This window comes from Cariama cristata, unplaced genomic scaffold, assembly GCF_000690535.1.
Source record: "Cariama cristata isolate BGI_N322 unplaced genomic scaffold, ASM69053v1 scaffold33354, whole genome shotgun sequence".
Lineage (NCBI taxonomy): Eukaryota > Metazoa > Chordata > Aves > Cariamiformes > Cariamidae > Cariama > Cariama cristata.
This window is the reverse complement of record NW_009612908.1, coordinates 30,602-42,274: the sequence shown is the minus strand read 5'-3', so window position 1 is coordinate 42,274 and position 11,673 is coordinate 30,602. Positions and strand designations below refer to the sequence as shown.

The window sequence follows — 11,673 nt, the reverse complement described above, 5'->3', positions numbered from 1 at the left end:
GAGGACGGCGAGAGGGTCCCCCAGGTTGCAGGTACGGGTGGGGTGAGATTTTGTATTGAGCTTGTGAAATTGCAGTAACGATCTGAAAGCTGACTTGCCAGCAGACTTTTAAGGTAGAAAAATCCTCCCCGAAAAGAGAATCCTTAAAGGATTTCCCCATGAAAGTTGCACAGTAGATGATGCAGCAACTGAAACATTATTTTGAACAAATGATTGAAATCAGTGTCCTATGAAACATTTTTTTGCATAAATTCAACAAGTCTGGCTATGTTGCCGAAACACTGATTAGACTTTGCCTGGGCTACCTATTTGCTTTGGTACAGCAGGAGGGGTTGCTAAGTTTTGGAACCTCCTCTAGTTTACATTGCCAGAACTGGTCTCCTTTTATGGGACACCAGGTCTGATCTCACTATAGCTGTGTGCAGTTTCAACTCCATTGCTCTCAGTCAAGTCTTAATTCCTTGTAAGGCCTGGCAGGATCATGTTTGTGAGCCTCCAGAGAGCTCCTGCTACCCAGTATCTCAGATCTCATTGTAAAGTCTTGCTGTGCATTGTCTTGAAAACTATGGTGCAGCAGAAATTAAAAGTAGAGTGTGGTACTGTGATAATTTTCCAAGGCAAGTTGAAAGAACAATGGTTTCTTATGCCTTCATATGTCCATCCTTGGTGAATCATATTATATACCTCGTTGCATTAACTGCAACGAAGCTTTTATTTAACTTTTTATAAAAAATAAGGACACTTCTGCTCTTTCATCCTCTTGTGGTGAACGGTAGTGTTACAGCCTGCCCGATCAGCAGTTGCTCCATAGCTGTCTGGAAGATCTTGGTGATGCTTTTATGCTGCAGGTGGTGCCCAGAATGTCTTGTTACTTTCTGCCTCTTTTAACTCACTGCACCAAACTGAGCCCAATCAGCTCAGAAAAACAGTAGTTTTAAGGAAGCTGTTGGGTTAAACAGACCAGTGTTTATTTGCTTTGATACCTCTGTCATTGAAAGGTCTCAGGGCTTTATCTCTGGCATCCCTCCAGCCCGTCTGGCCACAGGAGGAGGAGGAGGAGGGAAGGCAACTCTTCATCCACCCCAGCAGGACATACTACTCCCACTGATGACCTCCATGGTCTGATTTTTCTCTCCTTCTAGATTTCAGAGAAATATGGCCCCGTGTTCACCGTCCATTTGGGGTTTCAGAAGGTGGTGGTGCTGACTGGCTACGAGGCAGTGAAGGATGCCCTTCTGGACACGGCGGATGTGTTTGTGGACAGACCAGCTATACCCATATTCTATCACATCCAACATGGAAACGGTACTGGCGGGTTGAAAAGATAAGGACGTGCTTGCTATGCTGTTTCTCAAATGTGTAGTTTCAATTGCAGCAGTATTTAAGAATCTTGAGCTGCATCCTTGTCATCGAGGGCTACATTTTGTGGGCCTTGGGGGCAGTTGTTTTCTTAAGAAAAATACTTCTGGAGATCTTCTTATTTGCCTTATCAGTTTTTTTTCTTTTAGTGGCACTTGAGTCACATTTCAAGGGCTTTTTTTTTTTTCTGCAGTGCGCAGGGAAGGAAATTATTTTTCACAACATGAAGGCTGAGGTCCTTATCCAGTCTCTTTTCTACAGTTACTGGGAGTTCAGACAAAGTGTGGATCATGCATGACTCATGATAAAGACTGCAAGAACTGGCAAGAGTGCAATAGCACAGGCTGTTTGTACCTCAAACAATTACTTCTGTAAACAGATTTTTGGCATATTTCTGGATTGCATGTTAAAAAGTCATACATTGCCCAAGACTAGACGTTGAAAAACAATGAAGGGAATAATCCAGGGCTGAAAGGAAAAGATTTGATGACCTAATATGTATATAATGCATACAGCGTGTGGGGTTTTTTTCATCTTGTTTTTAAAAGTGAGGCCCAGTGTGAGGAAGGGTACACTATGCTACTTTCCCAACCACTGTATGAAGATGTAGACTGTGTTCCGTCCTGGAAGCCTTCCTGGGAAGGGAGGACTTCTGAATTGTACCCAAACACCTCCATGCCCTCTTGGCTGAGCACTTTTTTTGACTGATGGGTTAGCCAGCTGGGGGCTATTCCCCAACTGTAAGCAAAGGTGCCTCCCTGCCAGCCCTGCACAGTATGCAGTTCATCCTCTAAACCGCAAGTTGTTCAGTGAAATCATTTGTCCTGTTCATGACAGGGACGGAGCGGTGTCCTCTGCTCCTAGCCCTGCTCTCCGAAACAGCTGGGTCATTTTTCCAGGGGAAAACAATTCAGCCTGAGACAAATACCATGCATAGAGCTTTTTACTCAGTATGGCTGCAAAGAGACAAAGCTATGAACAAGCCAAACCCAGAGCTTTGGTGTGAACAACACCTGACTGTTTAAAATATTGCCTTCTGCTCTCCTGAACCTACCTGGGGTGGTGCTTTCCCAAGCCCACCACCCCCATAGCCCCCCAGTCCTCTCCCAAGCAGGCTCCTCCAGGTTGTGAATTACCTGCGCTCCCCAGCTGCGCTTTTGGTGTTTCTGAGAAAATCCCATACCACCTTGGCAAACAGGGCATGCAATTCCTCCGTAGGTGTGTTCTTTTCTTCTCAAGAGCTCTGGAAGACGACACGGCGGTTCACCATAGCCACCATGCGGGATCTCGGCATGGGGAAGCATATTGGAGAAGAAAGGATGGTTGAGGAGCTTCACTTTCTCATCAAGTTGATCAAATCCTTCAAAGGTGAGCTGGAGATGGCATTGGGTGTTTCATGCTACTTTACAAAGCCACTGTGAAGACCTCTGTGTTGCTCCAGAAATGACCAATACAGTTATGATTTTGTTCATTTCTAGGTGGACCTTTCCAATTACGATTTTTGAATATGGCTCCCACCAACATCACCTTTGCTATTCTCTTTGGGAGAAGATTTGATTATGAAGACCCAACGTTTCTCACTCTGTTAAGACTCATAGATGAAGTTATGCATCTTCTTGGCTCTCCGTTCTTGCATGTAAGTTAAGCTGAGATGCTCCAGTATCTCATCAGAGACCCAATTTACTATTGCTGGATGGTTTTGGAGAATCTTTAGGTTATGGAAACATAAGATTCATAGAATCATAGAGTGGTTTGGGTTGGAAGGGACTTTTAAAGATCATCTGATCCTCCCCTCCTGTCATGGGCAGGGACAAGATTCTTTGTTTTGGGTTTTTCCGCCTTTGTGAAGTCCTCCTGTGAAGGAGGTCCAACATCACGTGGTGGCACTGGGCTGAAATGCTGATGTGGCCATGCCAGCAGAAGGGACGTGCTTGATTCTTCTACAGCCAGAAAGTTCAAGAACAGAGGCTTCCAGCATGGTGAGACTTGGTGTGAGCAGCATCCAGGAGCATCACTGGAAATGCACCGAAGTGCCATAGATGCTGCCCTTTATTGTTTTTAGCCACTTTATTTAGCAAACTTTATGGTTTGTGGCAAATTGTGGTCGCCTATGAGGAAACAGACCCTAATACAGGATTGGGATCTGGGCAAGCTTCTGTCTTTGGTGTTTCACAGTAACTGCAGGAAACTTCCTGGAGTGTGTCTTAAAAATGTTCATAGCACTTTTGGCAAAGAGTTCAGAAAGATTCTGCTTACCTGGTTTTTGATGTTTTTTTGGGGTTTGTTGGTGTTTTTCCAGCAGTACCGAGAATAAAACACAAAATGCCAGCATGTTCTACTCACTAGTATTTTCAGTCCAAACAATGCTCAGGTGGAAGAGACAGGAGGGAATTCAATCCCTCTTGGAAGGCATGGCCAGAGTTTCTTTCTTTGAAATCACACCAGTGATAAAACTATTGAAATACTGACTTTATTTGTGGATGTACAAAGAAAAAGAGCCAGGCTCATTCCAGTTATTTTCTGCTAGATGCTGTGTGGAAATCCCAAAAGTAATCTCTTGTCTTAGGGACGATTGCACATGTATTTGGGGGTTACTAGGTTTTGGTCTCTTCCTACAGTTTAAGAAACTAGTGAAGTTACAGACTAGTAGTACAAAGTACAGAGCTGCAGACATTATATACGGACCTCTCATACCTCCTGTCGTCGCATTAAATAAATACCTGCTCAAGGGAGATGCATAAAAAGAGTATTCCAACTGAAAGGCTCTCATCTGAACCAAGAGCTCCTGTTAAACTTAATCCTTGATCACAAGGAATAGAGTATTAGTTACTTAAGGTAATATTGTGGCAGTCATCCAAAAAGCTGTTAAAGATGCTGATGCATTTAGTACTTGAATGAGAACTATTTACAATATTTACAGTTTACAATAGTACACATCCCTTTGCTTTTAATCTCTACAGCAGGTTTAGTTTTTGCAGAAAACAGCAAAAATTATAACCAGTTAGCAACAGCAAGAGATTTGTGAATCTTATTCTGCAGCCAGTTTATTTATAACATTGAGAAATTGTGTAAGTAACCCCCTGCACATAAAATGCAACTGTTTATTGTGCTGTGAAATTTAACGATGCTGAGAACTAAGTGTAATTGATTTATAATTCATGTGAAAGTTAAAAATGATGATCTAACAACTTTAGAACATAAGTATTTTAGCTTGCTAAACATTTGGAGTTTTCTTTGCATAATGTGTAATGCTTTATCTTTTTGCTTTATTACCTCTTTAAAAATGTAATTTCATTGTTTCATGAGTTTACTATCACTTTCCCTTAATTGTTTTTTTTTTTTTAATTCGTGTTTATAGGCTATGTCTAGACAAGTCTGATAGGTTCCATTCATTTCTGTAGAGAATTTTTAATAAGAGGAGGTATTTTTGTACATCAAAATTTTTTAGTTACCAGAAAAGAGAGACTCCAATCACACGTCATTTGGTTCCTCACATAAATGATTTCTCCATTATGATACTTGAGTTTTACAAGGTATTGGGTGAATTTAATTTTTTTCTATGATCTTTTTTCTTTTTTTTTTTTTTTAGTTATTTAATTTCTACCCATTCCTTGGATTTCTCCTCAAACCTCACAAGACAATACTGAAAAAAGTAGAAGAAGTGTGTGTGATATTAAAGAAGTGCATCAAGGAAAGCAAAGACCATATTAACGGAAACAACCTGACGAGCTACATTGATGCATTGGTATTCAAACAAGAGGTATTTTAGCAATGTGATGATTCCTAGTGCCGTATCTTATACAGAGGTGCTCTGTGTTGCTTGTCTAATGAACACGCGCTACTACAGTCTATATGAAAATATTTAAATTTGGAGTAAAAATCCTCCTATTTTAATATGTTAAATATTGCATAGCGAAGGAAAAGCAAAAAATAATTAACCAGAGCGTATCGCATAAATGTCTAAAGCTTGTCTTTAGGTCTCAGCTATAGTCCCATCCTTGCTGGAGAGAGAGAGAGAGAGAGGTAACATCATTTTTCCAACACACTCCAGGCAGACACATCCCTCCCTACGGGCATGGGAAGAGGCAGCAGATTCCCAGTTGCAGAGATGCAAAAGTTCCTAGTGTGTTTGTGCAAAGACATCACCAGCTCCCACGCAGTGGATTTACCAACAGGAATGATTGTGTGGGAGTATAGCAAGGAAAGATCAGTCTGTATTTGCCCTTTTTCTCCAAGTGTTTGCATCCATATACTTGAGACGAGTGGTGAGCAGGACGGATACTTGCGCTTGACGCCTTGTGCGAGTGCCTCAGCTGGTGCACACAGGAATGGGCAAAGGGGTTCCCATCAGCAGCACGAAGCGGGGACAGCAGAGTTGATGTGCCAGCAGTGTCCTGGGCCTTCAGGGCTGTCCTGTGGCTCCTAGGAGGGCCTGGCACACACGTTCTGGCTCCCTGACTTGGGAAAGCACGGTCCTGCACCTCCCATCAATCTTCCACCTTCGCAGGATCCACAGGCAAGGGACGGAAGTCCTGAGTTGACCAGATAACCACTACCCAGAGCAGATAAATGTCATGTGATGTTGGAAAATTAATGAATTTGTCCAATTAGTTCATTTTTGGGGAGGAAAATCTCAAGTGTGAAAATATTTCTGCTGAAAAGTGAAGCATTTCTGTACTGAAATGTCAATGCAGTGCATCTTGGCACTTGTAATTCACATGCATCTCACTGTAATGTCTCTGAAGACTAGGTTACATGTACTAGTTCTCTCTTTCAATGCTAACAGCAGTGGTTTTTTCCTTTGTATTTCCCTAAAGGAGCAAAATAAAAGCAATACACATTTTTCTGATGCGAACGTATTGGCCTCTGCGCTTGACCTGCTCATGGCTGGCACTGAGACAACATCCACAACATTGCAATGGGCCATCCTGCTGCTGCTGAAGTACCCCAAGATTCAAAGTAAGACACCTTTATGGTTTTGCTTTTCTTACATAGCATACTGAAGTACTCTGCAGTGACTTCGTAAATGATGCTTACCTGTAAAATCTTTGTAGCCTCTCATGTGTGCCAGAGCATCCGAAATCTGAGCATCTGGAACCTGTCCACCTCCATCCAAGCATTGTATGCTGCCATTCCAGACCAAAGGATCTGAGGAGTTGTTCTCTATCTGCTCCTAGGGGCTGCAAACCTCCCACCCTGGGGTGGTCCAGCCAACAGTCAGCAAGAGCTAGGATTTACAGTTGCTTTGTCACTGGAGGAAACTCAATTTACCCCTTTCCTTTGCCCTGCAGAAAAGGTGCACGCAGAGATTGAGCAAGTTCTTGGCCCTGACTGCTTGCCTACCTTTGAGGACCGGAAAAACATGCCATTTACCAATGCGGTGATCCATGAGGTGCAGAGATTTGTCACCCTTCTGCCACACGTTCCACGGTGCACCTCGGCTGACACCCACTTTAAAGGCTACTTCATCCCCAAGGTACTTGCTGCTTTCCAGACGAAGGGTGCAGCACACCAGTGACCCACAGGGCAAAATGTCACCAGGAGCTTGAAGCACAGGGCTTTTGGTAGGGAAAAGCCAGTTCTCTAATCCCCCGTCTCCTCCGCGTCCAGACCGATGTCAGTGTGACTTCAGGGTTATGCACTCAACTTCCCATTTCCCTTAACTCAGTCTTCATACTCTGGAGTCTGTTCCTTATTCTCTTCACTCGCCGTTGCCATTTGTGCCCTATAGAGCCGTGCTGCCTCTGGAGTACCACGGCATTGTCTCATTGCCTTGCTTGAGGCAAGCAGAGAGCAACTGGGTGGGAAGGAAGCCTGGCCCACGTCTTTCTTCTGCTTCATAACTCAGGAACAGCCAACAACCATTGTTTAATCACATGTTAGTCAGTAATTCCAGTGAACTGGGTATCCACACTAACTAAGGGCCATATGGTGATGTACAAGCCCAGAAATTAGTTCTTCAGAAGTAGAAGTTTGCTTCCAGACACAGCCCAAAGGGAAGAACGGTTATGTGGCTGAATGGGCAAGCCAGAAGCTTGCTACATCCACACATGCTAAAGCAGAGCGTGGTTGTACTGCAGGGAACAACAGTGATTCCTCTGCTCACCTCCGTACTGCTGGATAAAACGCAATGGGAGACACCAGATGAATTCAACCCCAACCATTTCCTTGATGCGGATGGGAACTTTGTAAAGAAGAAAGCGTTCCTGCCCTTCTCCACAGGTAACGAAAGCGTTTGTTCCTGCGTGGGGCACCAAGTTCCTAGCACCCCTCAGAAGGTATTAGCCAAGCGGCAGGATCCGAGCCTCTATTGGGAACAGCACAGACGTCAGTGGTGGGGATGGTTTAGAAATACCCACCCTGGGTTTTGATGGCTTACCAATGGCCTCTGAGCCCACACTGGGAGGCACACTGGGCCCTGGTATTTAGAGACACCATTGGGACCTACAAAAGATTCAGCACCTTGAAGCAAGAGTTCAGCCTTCCCTGTGCCCTGGGAAGGCTGGTTTCTAGCGTGTCCCAGATCAATTCCTTGCAGGTTCAGAGAGAAACAGCCCTGTTCAAATGCCTGTAGGAAACCAACGGTGATGGCTGCTGAATACCGCACCACGCTGTTTTGCATTTCTGAGGCCTGTACTGTCCTTCACACTATTGCTACCAAGTAGTAGGGAAGGGGTGTTGGGTTCAGCTACTGCTTATCCAATCACTCCAGCAACAGCCATGCTTTTGGCATTGCAGGGCGAAGAAACTGCATTGGAGAAAGTCTTGCCACGATGGAGCTCTTCATCTTCTTCACAGGCTTGATGCAGAAATTTACTTTCAAGCCTCCACCTGGGGTCAAAGAATCTGAGCTGAACGTGACTGCAGAAGCTGGATTCACCATGAGACCCCATCCACAGTGTGTCTGCGCTGTGCTACGCCAATAAGACCAAGGCTCTGAACTGAGAAAAACCCACGTCATAGTGTTGTACAGAGCCGAGCAGATGCACGAAGGACAAATCAGATCCCTGTGCAGAAGCTACAAGTAGTGTCTTCTTACTCAAAGCCTTGCTGGCTACACGCTTAAAATATCTGTTGAACAAATATTTTTTTAAGAAGCAGAGGAGCGCTGGTGGGCAAGGTGACCTGGAAAATCCCAGCCAGACACATGACTGGAAGTGACAGGACAGTCACTACTTTACACAATGTAAGAAAATTGTCCTCCTGAGCTTCTGGGAGAGCATGTTTCTCAAGAGCAGGTAATTTCTTCACTTGGAGAGCAATAGTATGTACAAATGTTGTGTCATCATCTAATCCCTGCTCTTTTCCCATTCTCTACCTGCACATAGGATAAATTATTCCCAGATTCCTACACTTCCTATGTGTGATGGATGCTCTTCCAGCACTTTCCAGACTTCTGATTTTGAATCCCAGATACCAAACCCTGGACTTCTTAGGTTCCCCTTGCTCTCAGGGACCTCAGCATGGTTCCTTGGGAGTCTTTGGCCCTTTCTGGCTACAGGCTATGCTACAGCTGCACTGGTGTGGGACTTAACAGCTCTTCCAGACAAGTGAAGACCCATCTCCCTACATTTTTACAAAGGTAGCTCAGATACATAAGCACAACTTCTTTTCAGAGCACCATGTGTGAACAAGCAAGCATGCAAATATTGCAAAGATGCTTCTAAAATGCTCTTCCCTTAAGCAGCACAGAAGCTGGGCAGATCCGGGCAAAATGACAGAAAACCTGTCCATGTCCCCTTTTCTTACATCTCCAAGCTTTCTGTGAGATTTGTCAGGCCCCTCCCTTTCCCTGATATTCCCGTCTCTTCTTCTCGTCCTCTGAAATGACTAGAGATGGAGCCTCATCATATCCCCTCATCAGTGAAAGCAAGACTCTGACTCTCTTACAGCAGCTGGCTTCTTCCTTGGTCTGAAATGCTGAGTGGAGGCCAGAAGGATCTGGTAGGACTGCAGTGAGAGGTGGGTTCAGCCATTGCCCCACAAAGTGTTTGAGCTGCTTAATCCCTGGGAAGGATCCTTGTCTGCTGTAGGAGTGGGAGGAGAAGACTTGTCCTGTTCCCTGCGTACCGCTTGATTCTTCCAGCTTAATGGTAAATAAATGTCTTTGCTCCCAGCTTTGCTCGCAGGTGAATACAGTTGGACTGGGGGTGCATAAAGCCTCAAGGCTTAGCTCTGCCTTCCTTCTACAGCCCGAATTTGTGGCTGGCAGGGCGTTTTACCCCAGTAAGGACTGCAGGGCTGGGCTGTCTGTGACTTAAAGGGATCGAGGTGCCATCTCGTGGCAACAAGAAAATAGAAATTATATTCTGCACAATGCTTATTGCTCCGGCCAGTGCTCAGAGGGGCTGCAGATACAAGGCAGCCCTCGTTTTACAAATTTATACAGTTGCTGCAATCCTTGCACCGGATCGTTGCCCCTCTGAGAGCAGGAGCCCCTGGTCCCAGCATCAGACAGCGGTGGGGATGGCCATCTGGGCTGTGGGCCGTGCTGCCCAGTGTGCTGCGTGTGGCATCAGCCACAGACACACCGTGAGTTGGCTTTGTTCAGATCTTACTTTAAAAATCAAGGCACCCGTCCTGCCCCAAGATGTTTGCCTTCAGTTCAGGTCAGTGTGTTGCAAGGCACAAACATGTTTTGTAGCTAGAGGGAAGACCCTCAGGGCCACTGAGGAATGTGGAAATGGTATTTCTGCCCCTGAGAGCCAATATTTTCTGCTAGATAAATATCTAGCTGAGTCATAATCAGTGTTCTGCCATCGTTTGGCTGAACAAATAAATGGGAGACAGGCACTTTCTTTTGTGGAGATATATTCAGTGTTCTGGGGAGTGATCACTTCCATCCATCTGCTAACACCGGCACAAGCAGGATGCACTTTCTGAAGGAATCAAAGAAACCTGATTTCCTTGGATGTCTGCATCTGGCTCACAGCTCTTGTTGAGGCATGGGTATTGCGCAGCCTCCTGAATGTCTGTACGTGGCCAGCACTGCCGCAGACTCTGCTTTGCCTGCTGGAGCGTGCCGGTGCAGAAGGTGATGTCCAAAAAGAGCAGGCTGTGAAGGCTGCTGTGCTGTGTAGGAAGGGATCCATCTCTCTCCTTCCAAGCCCAGAACCTGAGAGCCCATGGCAAGGGATCAGGTCTGAGGTTCCACCAGTGAATTTGTGCTGATTTGAACCCAGCCCAGGTTTGTCCCCTGGGGCACTAGATTGTTGCCATATCTGTCTTTTGAGTTCACACTGCTTTTGGAAGGTGCTAAAGCAGGAACAGTCCTGGCCTCTCTGAAGCCAAAGGCAAAACACTTATTTTATTTCAGCAAGGCCAAGACTTCCTTCATTGAGTTGATATGTGGCTTGCTCCTGTCTCTCCGTGCCTTCCCTGAAGAAGACCCCATCCTGCTGCCACCACTCCTGAAGAGTGACGTTGCCAGCAGGTGATGCTTTGGGAGGGCAAGAGGTGAGAGGCTCAGGGTCCAAGGCACTAAGCAGAGGGATAGCACCAACATCAGTGACACTGTGGTGGCAACCTTTCATTCAGCCTCTGCAAGGCAAGAGTTGAAGACATAAAGTGAAAAACCAAGGCTGTCCCCAGGACTGACTAGTAACCCATAGCTGAGCACAAAGGGAAAGCTCTCTGCCCTGGAGAAACGACTCTGCAGCTATAGAGGGTCTCCTGTTGAGCTGTTTTTCACTAGGGTGAGGGTATGCAGAACATCTCACTCATGAGATACAAGTAAAATTATAATATTCGTTGTCACTCTAGGCTCAGGTTCAACCTTTCATGGCATTTGCATTTCTGTGTAATGCAAAGTTAGGTGGCAGGCATATGAAATATAATGAGTACATGGGATTAGAAGTTTATTGGGTTCCCATGAAGAGGGAAACACATAATATGATAAAGCACATGATAAGAAAATGCATATGGAGAAGTGGCAATTCACAGGCAGATAAATGGATGAAAAATTACCTGAGCCGTACATCAACTGAAATAAGATTGTGGAATATGATGGCAGATAAGAGTGCTACAGACAGAGACAACAGCCAGATAAAGCTACAGAGGAAAGGAAAGCAACCCAAACTGAGTCTTGTTTAAATCCTCGATCCCAATTCTCTTTGTGTGTGTGTGTGTGTGTGTGCAATACAAGGACTGTGAATTTAGCCACAATTTGCAGGGAAATTGGATGGCTGGTTCCAATGGCCAGACCATCCCAAATACCAGATTGAGAACTGATGTTGACCCTTGACATTAACCAGGAGGTCTGAAGAGAAGAACAGTTTGCCCCATTTAACAGAAAGACAGAGATGCATAAAACTA

The 11,673-nt window shown here is 45.1% G+C and overlaps 1 protein-coding gene across 1 annotated transcript; it reads left to right on the top strand.

Moving 5' to 3' along the window:
- Positions 1-1,142: 1,142 nt before the first annotated feature.
- On the top strand, positions 1,143-8,285 carry LOC104160637 (cytochrome P450 2W1; the record flags this gene model as incomplete). The annotated part of the gene is made up of 8 exons (XM_009698815.1): positions 1,143-1,305; positions 2,578-2,727; positions 2,838-2,995; positions 4,949-5,119; positions 6,177-6,318; positions 6,651-6,835; positions 7,440-7,581; positions 8,098-8,285. Coding segments are annotated over 8 exons (1,299 nt in total), but the record flags the coding sequence as incomplete, so codon positions are not given.
- Between the last annotated feature and the right edge of the window lie 3,388 nt (positions 8,286-11,673).